Source organism: Oratosquilla oratoria, chromosome 1 (genome assembly GCF_046742065.1).
Source record: "Oratosquilla oratoria isolate Oo_2021 chromosome 1, ASM4674206v1, whole genome shotgun sequence".
NCBI classification, from domain to species: Eukaryota; Metazoa; Arthropoda; class Malacostraca; order Stomatopoda; family Squillidae; genus Oratosquilla; species Oratosquilla oratoria.
In genome coordinates, this window is record NC_134777.1 from 69328907 (window position 1) to 69345312 (window position 16406).

General features: G+C 36.4%; 1 protein-coding gene across 1 annotated transcript; it reads right to left on the reverse strand.

The window, feature by feature from the left end:
* Nucleotides 1–9663: 9663 nt before the first annotated feature.
* LOC143028481 (uncharacterized) lies at nucleotides 9664–10436 on the reverse strand. The gene is made up of 2 exons (XM_076190651.1): nucleotides 10385–10436; nucleotides 9664–10295 (listed from the first exon to the last, which is right to left on the reverse strand). Exons 1-2 carry the CDS (start codon nucleotides 10434–10436, stop codon nucleotides 9664–9666), a joined length of 684 nt encoding a protein of 227 aa, XP_076046766.1.
* Nucleotides 10437–16406: the final 5970 nt, after the last annotated feature.

Here is a 16406-nt window from a genome sequence, read left to right on the forward strand (position 1 = left end):
TCTGTCCTACCACAAAAATCTGATCTACACAACCTCTATCCGTTCTAAATTCACACTGTTCCTCACCAATATCTCCCTCTGTTCCTCTCTTAATCCTCTCAATCATGATCCTCCCATAAGCCTTCCCAACTACACTTAACAAGATAATCCCTCTGACACTACTACATTTACACTTGTCCCCTTTTCCCTTGTAAAGTGGAACTATACAGGCACTCCTCCAGTCCTCCGGCACTCTAACCTCTCTCCAGCAAACATTAAATAACCTCACCAGCCAGTCCACCATCACTGTACCTCCTTTTTTTAGACATTCTGCATGGCATCCATCCAGACCAGGTGCCTTACCTGCTTTCATCATCTTAACAACTGCCTTCACTTCATCCTTCCTTATCTCTCCTCCATTTTCGTCACTCATCACTCTCATTTTCTCAGCATTTCCCACTGCAGCTATCTTTCCCTCCCTATCCTCCTTCACATTTAGCAACTCCCTAAAATATTCTGCCCATCTTCCTTTTACTGCCTTCTCTTCCATTATCATCTCTCCATCTGCACCTTTTACCTTTTCTTCTCTACTTGATTCGCCTCCTCTTCCTCTCTTAATTTCTTTCCAAAACATCTTTTTATTAATTTCAAGATTTTCTGTCATACTCTTACCTCATTTCACATCTGCTCTCCTTTTTGCCTCCTTTACCTTTTGCTTTACTTCTCTTTTCTTTTCTTTGTACCTCTCATATGAATCCCTCGTCCTATTTTATAACCAATCTGTGAAAGCTCGTTTCTTCTCTTCTACAACCCTCTTTGTTTCCTCATCCCACCATTCACTACCCTTTCTTCTATTTCCCCCTGTCCTTCTTGTTCCACACACCATCTTTGCACACTTTGTGACTCCCTCCTTGAACCAACCCCATTCCTCCTCCACACCTAGCTCTACTCTATCCTTCACTCCCTCCCACTCCTCCTTCAGCTTCTTCTTGTACTCCTTCTCCTTTTCCTTTTCATTTAAAGAGTTCACTCTAAGCACCTCCCTACCTTTTGTCCCTTTCCTCTTCCTCCATCTATCCTCCACTCTCAACTTACCTTCCACCAAAAAATGATCTGATATTCCCCCACCCTCTCCCCTTAGCACATGTACATCCTCAACTCTTCCTATCATAATCATGTTTACCACTACATAATCCATTAACGCTCTATCTACCACCCTTCCATCCAGCACCCTCTCCCATGTCTACTTATGCTTGACTTTCTTCCAAAACACTCTATTTGCTATCATCAACTCTCTTTCTAGACACATTTCCACCATCAACTCTCCACTACGATTCTTTCCTGGAACTCCACATTTCCCAACCACTCCATCAATTGGATCATTTCCTACCCTAGCATTAAGGTGTCCCAGTACTATTACATTGATATTTCTCCCTAAATCCTCTATGCACTCATTTAAATCTATCCAAAAAGCCTCCCTTTCTTCTACGTTCTTCTCACTGCCAGGCCCATATGCACTTACAAAAACCCACATCTCCTTTCCCAGTTTCACCTTCATCCACATTATCCTTGAGGAAACCTTCTTCCACTCCATTACACGTTTACCTATCTCTTCACTTACTAGTATAGCCACCCCTTCCCTCTCTCGCCCTCTCTTCACTCCTGATAACCTCCCACTTACCCTCCCAAACATACTACCTATCTCTTCCCTTTTACTCTCATCTGTACCACATCCACGCACATTAAAAGACCCAAACCTTAGGGTGCTGGTCGGAAAATTCCCAGACCCTCTTATGCCTTTGCTTTTTCTTTTAGGAATGTCCCCTGTGGGGCTACAAGGAGAAGGATGCCTAGTCCCAATCCCCGTCCCTTTCTTCTCGCCTCTTACGATCCAAGTGGAATTACTTGGTGGCAGTATTCTTTCCCCCCACCACAGGGAAGGTAGGCGAAAAAGGAAATGAATATTCAGAGAAATTGTACAGGACAGTAACAAGAGGTTGGGGGACAGCATAACGGAGGGACAGTCGTAGTATAAAAGTGTCATAATTTCTCTATGAACAGAGTTTTCCTCTATCACAGCCAAAATAATGTGTGGCTCTGGTCCGTAGGGGCGCCCCATATAGACCCTAAAGTATCAACTGCATGCCACTTTGCCACAATAACATGCAGACAATACATGCAGCCAATACCCCAGACGGGTGCATATATATATATATATATATATATATATATATATATATATATATATATATATATATATATATAACTATAAAGTAATGTCGTAACACATTCGTAAAGATTCAACAAAAACCCACTGTGTTGGATAAGAAGAAATGAAATAAATGAATTCCATATATTTCGATCACGGACTGTGATCCTCTTCAGTGGGATCACAGTCCGTGATCGAAATATATGGAATTCATTTATTTCATTTCTTCTTATCCAACACAGTGGGTTTTTGTTGAATATATATATATATGTATATATATGTATATTTATATATATATATGTATATATATGTATATTGACTATATTATGACAAATAAGATTGAAGGTGAAAGAAGTTGACGAGGAGAAAATGGGAGAATTTTACGCCTTAACGTCTCGACCCGCAGGGTCTTGATCACAAAGCTAACAACTCAAACGTAACCGGATATTTTATACACGAACGGGTCATCTTATGGGACGCTTCGGAGAGCTTGTTATTTTATCTGCGTATTCCTTTATTATTAATAAGCTTGTGGCTTTTGCTAAACATATAAATCCTTCTCTATGGTTAATGTTGTTATTAGTGTTGATATATGCTGCCTCAATTGTCTTCCTTAGTTTCTTGGATGATCCTTTATTTAATACGGTTGTGTTGTTCCAGTCTGGAAGGTGACCATGTTTATCCACATGTATTACTATGGAGTTAGATGTCCTATGGGCTTTTACGTCATTTTTATGTTCATTTACGCGGACAATTTCTCAAAGATTGCCTAGAAGAGCAAGTTCTCCCAAAATCAGCACCGGAACAACTAAGAAACACAAAACACCCGTTTGGAAATGTGGCCAGAGCTTACTTAGAAGAAGCAATAGAGAATCTACAAGACCAAGTAAGTACATTATGTAGTGAAACAAGTGAGATACCAATACCGCGATGGCTTTCGAATAGACTTCATAAACAAAGAGAAGAACACAGTAAGAAATTAGAGCGAAAATTAAAACAGTTATGTGAAAATAGTGAATGGAACAATGCGGGTAATCCAGAATTAGTAACGAACCTTTCAGACAGACAACTCTCAGATACAGAAATTCAAGCACTATCGTTAGGTATGAAATTTGATGTCGGAATTCACAAAAAGAAATTTAGTGAATATCTAAACAAAAACTATATATGGAAAATGGATGATGTAGACAAAGGTTTTATTCAAGGTATTACCACATGCTATCAAGCCTTAGCAAACAAGAACAAATGTGTTATTCCAAAAAGAATTCTCAATGCTTTAATTTGCCTAAATAAAGACAAAAATATTATAATCACAAGTGCAGATAAAGGAGGAGGCATAATGGTAATGAACCAACAAGACTACAATGATAAAATGTTAGATTTACTCAGTGACAGTGAAACTTACGAGAAAAAACATAATGGTTACGCAAAAAATGAAGGCGAAAAATTCACAACAAAAGCGAGAAAAATATTAAAGAAATCAGAACAAGGGAAAAAACTATTAAACTTACTTGAAGAAGCACCTATACCACCAAGAATGCACGGCCTGCCTAAGATCCACAAAACAGGAATTCCTATGCGCCCCATTACTTCAGGAATCAATAGTGCACATCATAAGTTAGCCAAATGTTTAGCTAAACCTATATCCAATACTTTAGGAACTATTAGTGATGCACATCTACGAAATTCGTCGGACCTAATTAACAGATTAAAAGTTTTAGATTTCAATAACAAGAAACTAGCCAGCTACGATGTCACCTCTTTGTATACTCGAGTATCAATAAAAGGCGCTCTAAATGCTGTTGAACGAGTAGTAAATAATTTGAAAAATGAAGATCTACCCGTACCCAAAAAAGATTACCTCGAATTAATTTCTCTTTGTGTAGGATTTGGCGCTTTCACTTTTAATGATATTGAATACAGACAACATTCTGGCCTCGCCATGGGTAGTCCCCTTTCTGCAGTGTTAGCAAATTTATACATGGAAATACTCGAAACAGAAGAATACATGACTATAATAGGTAGGAATAGTAAATGGTTTAGGTATGTTGATGACATACTCGTAATTGTACCTAAGGATACAGACATTAATAACAAACTCAGGAGATTAAGCAGTGTAAATGAAAATATACAATTTACTGCAGAAAATGAAAATAACGGAAAATGACCTTTCTTAGACACAATTATCCATAGAATAGATAAAAATGTGAAATTTTCAGTATACCGGAAACCCACCAATAAAGAAGACTATATACACTTCTACTCAGGACATGATGACAGAACTAAAACAGGTATTATAATGGGTTTCTTCCTCAGAGCATTTCGTATATGGAGTAAAGAATTTCTAGATCCTGAATTACAACATATTACTGAGACTTTCATCAAACTCAAATATCCAAAAGGTCTCTTATGTAGGTTGAAAAAGAAAGCCAATGAAATAATTAACAAAAGTAAAGATGAAAATAAAAATAAGAATGATAATAAATATAATAATGAAACCAGATATATCACAGTACCAAACTCTAATGTTAATTCATACCTAGACACTTTTCTCCTAAAAGCGGGCATCAACATAGTCAGGACGTCAGGTAGCAAAGTAGGACATTTGGTAACACGTAGCGACAATAATCCCACTAACGAAAACAGCGTTGTTTATAAAATCCCGTGTAAAAGCTGTCCCTCTTCATATTTTGGTGAATCTGGTCGCGGACTTAATAAAAGGATAAATGAACATAAAAATGACGTAAAAGCCCATAGGACATCTAACTCCATAGTAATACATGTGGATAAACATGGTCACCTTCCAAACTGGAACAACACAACCGTATTAAATAAAGGATCATCCAAGAAACTAAGGAAGACAATTGAGGCAGCATATATCAACACTAATAACAACATTAACCATAGAGAAGGCTTTATATGTTTAGCAAAAGCCACAAGCTTATTAATAATAAAAGAATACGCAGATAAAATAACAAGCTCTCCGAAGCGTCCCATAAGATGACCCGTTCGTGTATAAAATATCCGGTTACGTTTGAGTTGTTAGCTTTGTGATCAAGACCCTGCGGGTCGAAACGTTAAGGCGTAAAATTCTCCCATTTTCTCCTCGTCAACTTCTTTCACCTTCAATCTTATATATATATATATATATATATATATATATATATCACAGGTGAGAAATGTAGTAACACATTTATAAATCACAACTAACACCACAGTCGGACGAAAGAAAAAGTTGCGTAAGCGGAACTATATATTTCGATTGCTACCTGCAATCCTCTTCGTACTACTGAATTTATTCTTTCGTCCGACTGTGGTGTTAGTTGTGATATATATATATGTTAATCACGAAGAACCCACAGTCGGAATAAAAGGAAACTTTAGAAGAAAGTGTAACTTCTATATTTCGGCTAATAACTATAGCCCTCTTCAGGAAAGTACTTTCCTGAAGAGGGCTATAGCTATTAGCCGAAACATAGAAGTTACACTTTGTTTTAAAGTTTCCTTTTATTCTGACTTTGGGCTCTTCGTGATTATGATTTACAAATGTGCTACAACATTTTGTCTAATTAATATATATATATATATAATATATATATATATATATATATATACATATATAACACACACACACATATTATATATGTATATATATATATGTATATATATATTATATATATACACATAAAACACACATACACATATTATGTATATATATATATATATATACATATATATATATATATATATATATATATATATATATATATATATATGAGACAAAAATGTATGTTTGGGATACCATACTGAATTACAATGAAAGCTACAAAAACTAACAATTTGAGGACTTTCTTTTATTATCAATAGAAATACAGCATTATACAGAGAGACAAAAAACAAAATTAATTTATATCTCAAATGGAGTTCTGGTTATAATCTATTGTGTACAGAGTTTCATTGAGATATACATACGTACATGCAAGGGAATACATGTACATGTAGACAGAGAATGTGTATATTTGTGTGCACACAGCGTGTCAGGACGCATGCACTGCCTACCGTAGGCGTGGCGTCAGGTCTCGGGGGACTGACCCTGAAGGGCGCGTCACTCAAACAAGGACCAAAGGGTCGCTTCTTCTCAAGGTTGTCACATTATACAGACATCCCCCCACACCCTCGCCCTTTAACCCGCCTCCCCGCTCCCCTATTCCCCCTCTCGGGATCCAAACCCGGCACGGGACCGACCGGATGACGGTCCGAAGGAGGTCGAGTCCTCAGGAAGGTCTCGGGAGTTCAGGCGGAGGCCGAGGACAAGACATCGACGGAGGCGCCAACGAAGGAGAAGACACGACAGGTTTCCTGAATAAATAATCATACCGGACCCCTTATCCGGGTGGGTTTTCAGTGACCCCACGTACCGGATGTCCGGATATGTCTGGTAACCCTTTCGGGGAATGGGGAGTGGGGTGGGGAGCATCAGCCATGAAAAGTTCAAGGTGACCCAGAAGCTACCGATCTCCCTGTCGCAACCAACCCACACGGTCTGCAGGAATTCATGATTATGCATGTGTCTGTTATTACTGTCTTGGTATTTCGCCCAGATTCACCAGAGCCTCTATCCTTGGGGGACAATATCGCACCGAAGAAGTGGAGTCACAGAGTTGGTCAAGGAGACGTTTAAAGACGTCAGCAGAGAGGAGGAATAATAGACGGTTATGTATTAATTTATTCTTATCATTGTTATCCTTTCTGAAAAATATTTTCCCATCATAAGAGAATGCCTGTATACACACACACATACGTGTACATATATATATATATATATATATATATATATGTGTGTGTGTGTGTGTGTGTGTGTGTGTGTGTGTGTGTGTGTGTGTGTGTGCAAGCAATCACATCACCGTGATACAAAAATGCAAAATTTCCCTTCTCATGTGGTTAATTTGCATATATATGTATATATATATATATATATATATTATATATATACATATATATTTATATATACATATATATGTATACATATATATATACCTATATTGGTGTTATTAAATATCACCTGAATATTCAGGTGATATTTAATAACAACAATATTGTTAAGAACTATCTTATTAGGAATTCTCCAAATAAAAAAGAAGGATGTATCTACAGTATACCTTGTAAAGTGTGTGATTTTAAGTACATAGGCCAAACAGGAAAAGATTTCAACAAAAGGATTAATCAACATAAATACAACATAAGAACGGTCAAATGTCAAGCGGACTTTTCGTCCACCAAAAAGAGCTCTCCCATAGTATTGACTGGGAAAACACAAAAGTTATTACATTATGTCATGATATTGTAGAACGGAACATAATTGAGTCATGTCACATAAAAAAATATTTTTGAAAATAATATGAATTTAAGCTTAGGTTTGTATACATTAGATAATCTTATTATTAGAAAGATTGTAAATAATTCTTCTGGAATTGGGTAACATTGGACCTTTCCCAGTTCCTCTACCACCATGTACATATTGTGACCTTTGGTCATTTTTTTGTATCCTTTGTACCCTGATGATGTCTTGAATAAACGAAAACGTTCGGTATTCATTTTTTTTTTCCAAGTGGTTTCTGCAAGTATTGTTGTCACGTGTGCTCAGTGATTTGTTTTGCACATATATATATATATATATATATATATATATATATATATATACACATATACTGTATATATATATATGTATATATATATATATACACATATATATGTATATATATATATATATATATATATATATATATATATATATATATATATATATATATATATATGAACATAACATAAGAACATCGTAAGAATGAAGGAGACTGCAAGAGACCATAAGGCCTACACTAGGCAGCTCCGTATCCATCACCACCTGTCATCCCCATCTATAAAGTTGTCTATATAAATTACAAATGATTACAAAGGTGGAGCATGCCGACATATATATATATATACATATATACATATATATATATATATATATATATATATATATATAATGTATATTATATACATATATATATATACATATATATATATATATATACATACGAGTATATATAAATATATATTAGTGAATTTAGGGAGCAGGTTCTCTTCAATGCATTTCTTATTAAATAACGCAGCAAAGTGGGCGTTAGTTATCTTCTTATTGAGACTTTCTATTCTTCTAATAACTTTTCTCTCTGAAGGAGGGAGAGGGTATACAATACCTCCAATCGAGTCCATGATTGGGTAGAAAAACTAACATTTTACGACGTTTCGCCTATGCATTAGACATCTTCTGGTAATTTATTCAGACAAGCTACATACTAATATATTACAAAGAGAGATACAATGGGAGAGATCTAGGGACCCTGACAGTTCATCCTTGCCAGCCCGCTACTCGTGACCCATACAACTCTAGGGTCCAGCACATATTTTGTTGTATGTTGATAAGTGGTATATAATTTGTGATTATCACTGCCTCCACACATTTTAGTTTTGTTTTATTATTATTCCTGGTAATTATCATTGTGTTCTTGTTTAGGTGTTCTCTTTATATTTTGCCCTTGTGAGATTTTGTCATGTGTGATTTTATCGCCCCGGTCTGCATGTGGTACGTGAGTCTTTGTGAAAGTGTTTGTGTTGTGTACCCAATATACAAGTATATTTGTACACACCATTGCTCTGCTTTAATTTATCCTTTTGTCCTGCTAAATTATTCTTCATGACAAGGGATGATGTTCTGCGGTTCCTGTAATGAATTATCAAATCAAGCTTGTCCCCTTCTTTTGTAGGTTTACAATTCTTTTTTATTATTTCTTTCAAAACCTTTTCCTCTTTTTTATAAACTGAAGACATTGTGTTTCGGTAGTAAAGGTTAATATTATTGAATTTACTACTTTCATCTAAAACGGTGTTGTTGGCTAAATCCATTTTAGCTTTTATTTCTTTATCAATGTCTTTCATCGGGAAGCTATTATTAGTTAAGATTTTATCCTATTTAATTCTTGGTGAAGAAGAGACCAATTTGAACAAATTTTGAAGGCCCTTGTAATGTAAGCCCGTACCACACTTGTCTTATACTTAAAGGGGCATTCACTCATCCCGTTTAGACACCTTCCTGAGTCACTAGGTTTTCTGTAAACATCAGTGGTGAAAATGCCATCTGACCCATCTACCCACACATCTAAAAAAGGAATTTTATTCTCTACACTCTTTTCAATAGTAAACCGTAGGCAGGAGTTCTCTTCCAAAGCCCTCTTAAGGTTATCAAGCTGCTCATCTCCTTCTACGTCAACAAAGATGTCGTCTACGTACCTTAAATACATTTTTGGTGAAGGGTTGATGGAACTTAGGACGGAGTTTTCAATATGGCACATGTAAGCTTGGGCAAAAAGTACTCCCAATGGACTGCCCATTGCGACACCATTAACCTGGAAATATATTTTACCTGAAGGGCATCAAAAGAATGCTTCTCTTGTGCAGGCACGTAACATGTCCTCGAGGACGGGGCGTGGTACCTTAGGTGGGGACAAAGTGTCATGGTGGAAGACATTTCTTAAGATTATTTGAATTATTTCATCCACAGGCACGAAAGAGAATAAACTCTCTACATCTAACGAAGCTAAGATTCCTTGAGGGGTAGTATTTCTAAGGATATGTATGAATTCGTCTGTAGAGCGAAAGGCATGGGTAGTGGGGATGTATGGGGTGATTAGGTCGTTCAGTTGTTTTGCCATGTGGTATGTGGGAGTAGGTATTTGTGAAATGATAGGTCTTAGTTTGTGGCCAGGTTTGTGAGTCTTAACATTTCCATAGAAATATCCGGGTTCATAATGAACATGTAAATTCTGAAATTTAACGCCATCTACTACTGCATTTGCGATGTTAATTAGTTTTGTTACCTTCTTCCGGATATCGTCTACAGGGTTCCTGTTAACACGTAGGAATTTGGAGGAACCCTGCAATAAACCTTCAACTTTATTAATGTAGTCAGATCGGTTTAGAATAACAAATAGGTCGGTTTTGTCTACCCTGTGTATCACTATGTCCTTATTCTCATGAAATTCCTTAGCAGCTTGGCGTAACTCTGCTGTAAGCAGGGATCCACTACCAAAGGATCTATGTTTAGTACTTTCGGCCTGAAGTTGTTCTTTTACGGCTGGTTAAGTTGAATCTTACCTTCTTTACGGAGATTACACAGATGAGTATATCGGGTACACAACACAAACATTTTCACAAAGACACGCGTACCACATGCAGGACGGGGCGATAGAATCATACACGACAAAATCTCACAAGAGCAAAATATCAAGAGAACACCTAAACAAGAACACAGCAATAATTGTCAAGAATAATAATAAAACAAAACTAAAATGCATGGAGGTAGTGGTGATCAGAAATTAAATGGCACTTATCAACACACAACAAAATATGTGCGGGACCCTAGAGTTGTACAGGTCACGAGTAGCGGGCTGACAAGGATGAACTGTCAGGGTCCCTAGATGTCTTCCAATATATCTATCTTTGTAATATATTAGTATGAAGCTTGTCTGAATAAATTACCAGAAGATGCCTAATGCATAGGCGAAACGTCGTAAAATGTTAATTTTCCTACCCAATCATGGACTCGATTAGAAGTATTATATACCCTCTCCCTCCTTCAGAGTGAAAAGTTATAAGAAGAATTGAAAGCCTCAATAAGAAAATAACTGACGCCCACTTTGCTGTGTTATTTAATAAGAAATTCATATATATATATATATATATATATATATATATATTACATATATATGTATATATACATATATACATATATATATGTATATATATATACATATATATATATATACATACATATATACATATACATATATATATATACATATATATACATATATATGCATATATATACACATATACACATATCCACAACAAAGTTATGTCGTAGCACATTTGTAAAATAATACTGATGACCCACTTTCGGAGAAGAATAAGCGAAGATATAGAGATCTGTATATTTCGATCACTATAACATTTCCTATGGTCAATGGTCACCAGATTGCATTTCTTCTTTTACTATAAATAAAATGTTACCATCTACATTAGCGGTGGACAAAAGCCACCAAGCTCCACGCAACGCCGGACACGTGACCTGAGCCACCAAGGTCAACGCAATGCGCGCCGGACACGTGACCTGAGTCCCCGTCCCTTCTTGTTTACCTCACTGTTTTAGTATAAATACACATTGTTCTCTACTCTGTAATTCATATCTGCTGAAGAGGCTCACAGCAAGTGATCGAAATATACAGATCTCTATATCTTCGCTTATTCTTCTCCGAAAGTGGGTCACCAGTATTATATATACATATATATATATATATATATATATATATATATATACATAATATAAATGCAAATATATATATACATATATATGTATATATATAAATATATATATAAATAATAAATATATGTATATATATAAATATAAATACACACACACACACACATATACATATATATATATGTGTGTGTGTGTGTGTGTGTGTGTGGTTGTGTGTGTGTGTGTCTGTATATATATATATACATATATATATATATGTATATATATATATATATATATATATATATACATATATATATATCAGGGGAAAAATACTTCTTTTCTTTTCCAGAGCCATTTTTCATTTTTTCTTAAATTTCACCAGAGCCATTATTTTAATTACCAGAGCCATGTACATATTATCAAATGTTCATATTTATACTTAAATTTATTTACTTTCAATTACTAACCAAACATTTGATTCCATTTTGTTTCCTCATAAATACGCGATTGAGGTTATAAATGGAATTTCCCAGTTTCTTTCCTAGGCCTCGAGCGAGTTTGCATATGTACAGTGTACATATGCATGCGGTGATGTGGTATTGGGTATGGTGCATTGTACATGTAGTCAGAGCGTTGATTGGGCAGCTAGCTGCATGCAACCAATGAACTTCTCTGCATACAGGTACCATGCAATTCGCAACTATTGACATCATGTAGCACGATAGTCGTGTAGAGTCTAGTCAACATGTACTAGTATACGCGCTCATGGAGCTGAAACGAAACTAGGCTTGGTAAGCCATTGAACTCTAGCAGCTATACCGCGTACACATACATACGTACATCAACAAATTAAAGTTGATTGATGCGTTGCGTTTATGATATCGATTGATAATGCAATGATTGATCACGGGTAAGCTGCGTTTGCTCTGATCCTTTCATCAATGGTGATGGGATTCAGGGATTGCCAAATGATGGATAATGCATGAAAAACGATTAATCTTGCCGTGGGAGCCATTTTTTGTGGGGGATCGCTCCCGTTGTTGGATTTGCGAGAGCGACATTGGAACTTTCCCGAGCGAAATCGCTCGTTGCTCCCGTGTATTTTTTTCGCTGATATATATATATATATATATATATATATATATATATATATATACATATATATATATTCATATATATGCATATATATACATATATATGTATAATGTATATATATATAAATATACATACATATATATATATATATACATATATATGTATGTATGTATAACTATATATATATACATATATATACATATTTGTATATATGAATGTGTATATACATATATATATATACATATACATATATATTTAGAGTATACATGGACAGGAGGTTCTCTCTTATGCAAGTTTCGTTGAATGTGATGGATTTTTTAGTATTAATCAATTTCTTTAAGGTATTTTCTCTATACCTTAGAAAGGTCTTAATCTCTTTTGGAAGAGTAGAGATGACTCTACCGTAGTCAGTCATCGTTGCCAGATCCGGATTTCGGCTCCCTCGAGCCTTCTTCAGTGGCGATGGTGATCGTCTTCTCGTAGGTGTGTTCTTGCTCTATCGTGGTAGGAGAAATAATGGCTCAGTGCAGAGTTGTCCTGGCTAATATACCGGCTCAGTGGGGATCCTGGCGTTCGTCCTCACTCCTGATTGGCTGAGACCGGTACTCGCGGCTTCTGATTGGTCGTCGGCCGTGCGCCTCATGCCAACTACGACCCGCAAATCGCTTTATTTCATCGCATTTTATAATATCATATTGTACTTTGTTGTATTTAATTTTATTATATTGCATTTATTCTTTGTAAATTAAATATGTAAGGTGGTCCAGTCGTCCGGTACTCGGAGTGACTGGAAGAGGAGGGGAACCCGGACAGCATCGGCCTTGTGGAATACCTCTCCCAATTCCAACCACGGACAGTATAATAGCTCACTGTACATTTTCACACCCCTGAAGACGGTCCTAGGATTAGGACCGAAACGTCGGGCATTAAACTTCCCACTTTGAGTCTGGTGTTTACGCTTCTCCCCTTACAACATGGATCCCAGACTCCAGATCTTCGCACATATATATGTGGAATAAATTAACGAACGTCGAGTCCAGCGTATACTTTCTCCCATATAAATGGTTCCTGGACTCCAGCTATTTACGAATATATATATATATATATATATATATATATATATATATATATATATATATATATATATACATATATATATATATATATATGACACACAGGAAAACCCACAGTCGGAGAAAAAACTTCGAATAAAGAAGATTCCTATATTTCGGCTATCAACTGTAACCCTCTCCAGGAAAGTACATAAGACACAGGAACAGAGGTGGCTTATAAGCTTCAGAAAAGAGAAGGAATGCGGACAGATGGCATTACTCAGGCGCGGGGTAAAATGGGGCGGCGGAGGAGGGTGAGGTGAGGGGGGTTGTAAGCTTCGTACCAGTCTGCTGACTGCCGCGCGTAAAATAATGTCGGGTGTCCACTGTCCTTTAGATATATTAATATTGGGGCATTCCTCAATAATGCTGATTCAACTATTTTTCTCCTGAAACCGCAGTGGGACTTGAACACTAATCTGGCCTTACCCCAGGGTGGTTACTAAAAAAGTGAAGGCAACTCCCTGAGTGGGTGGGCTTTCGGTACACTGTAAAATATAAATTATCATCAATTCTTCTGATCAAAATGTCCAAGAAAGGGATTTGGTGCCCTTCCTCCCATTCAATTTTGAAGGACACCAAATCCCTTTCTTGGACATTTTGATCAGAAGAATTGATGATAATTTATATTTTACATTGTACCGAAAGCCCACCCACTCAGGGAGTTACCTTCACTTTTTTAGTAACCACCCTGACAATGTTAAGAAAAGTGTTGCCTCTGGCCTTTTCTTGAGGGCTTTCAGGATCTGCAGTCCTCAATTTCTGGACCATGAAATCGAGGTGATCAAATGTCAACTTAAGAAGTTGGCATATCCACCCTGGTTTCTGGACCAAGCCCTCAGTAAGGCTAGGGCCAACCATTTTAAAACTTCCGTCCCCTCAAGTTATGACCGCTCCTTTAAGGAAATCTTAAAAATTCCATACAGCAAAACCATCAGTTCTTCTACCAAGTTGTTTCCTCATGAGCGTCTCACTATTGCTCATCACTATCCTAACACTGTGCGTAAGCAAATTGTGAACGTACAACAAAAACCGAAGGAAGTAGAGCAATCTGGTGTTTATTGTTTGCCCTGCCAAGATTGTGATTTGGTTTACTTGGGTCAAACCGGGAGAGATTTGAACACTAGATTGGCAGAACATAAAAGGTCAATTAGGTATGGGCAAGAAAATTCGGCTGTTTTTCTTCATGTCAAAAATAAGAATCATTCTTTCGACTGGGGTAAGGCCAGATTAGTGTTCAAGTCCCACTGCGGTTTCAGGAGAAAAATAGTTGAATCAGTATTAATTGAGGAATGCCCCAATATCAATATATCTAAAGGACAGTGGACACCTGACATTATTTCACGCGCGGCAGTCAGCAGACTGGTACGGAGCTTACAACCCCCCCTCACCTCACCCTCCTCCGCCGCCCCATTTTACCCCGCGCCTGAGTAATGCCATCTGTCCGCATTCCTTCTCTTTTCTGAAGCTTATAAGCCCCCTCTGTTCCTCTGTCTTATGTACTTTCGTGAATAGGGCTACAGTTGATAGCCGAAATATAGGAATCTTCTTTATTCGAAGTTTTTTCTCCGACTGTGGGTTTTCCTGTGTGTCATTTACAAATGTGCTACTACATTTCTTTTATATATATATATATATATATATACATATATATATACATATATATACATATATACATATATATATACATATATATACATATATATACATATATATACATATATATACTGTATACATATATATACATATATATATACATATATATACATACACATGTATATACACACATATATATATACACACATATATATATACATATATACATACACATATATATGCATATATATATATACACACACACACATATACATATAATATATATATAAATATATATATATATATATAGATATATATATATATATATATATATATATATATCAAGGACTACTATTACACAGGACGTGCGCACCCAGATCCCTGGGTCCGCTTGCTGAGGCCATTGATTTCTTTATAACCTAACATTTTATATTGGACAACTATATCAAAAATAGAAACCTAACATTGTATATAGGACAAATATATCAACTATTGACTTATTCAATGCATTATAAGTTAAGGGGAGATACCTGTCTTGGATCATGGAAAATCATGAAATTATGCATTTTTAGCTGACGACACATGGAGGTAGCCTGGACATGTAGCGGTGCCACGCGTACGATTATTTACGCATAATGTCCCATTAAACCGTTTAAATGGCCCGGCCAAAATACGCATGGGTGCGCGGTGTTGCCATATGGTGAATTATATTATTCATTATATATGTTTTTCCCCGATTATTACTAGTTTTTAGAAAAATTTCGGTTGTTATACGGTACGATCAGTTGGGCTGTGTGTGTTTCTCGGCAGCAACCCCTCCCCTCACCCCTCCACCTCTCTGTTTTGAAATTGTACTGGTAAGGTGTGAAATTGTGATTGCGTTTACCCACATTTTTTCACGACTTAAGGGGTGACATCATCCAGAATGCCACAAATAAGTGATACAAAGAAACGCAGAAGCCAGCAGATGTCTGCCAAGTTGAAAATATTACACACAAAGGGTAAAAAATATAATGGAATTGAGTCAACAGGTGAGAGTCATGGGACGCCATCCCATTCCCAATATTTTTCA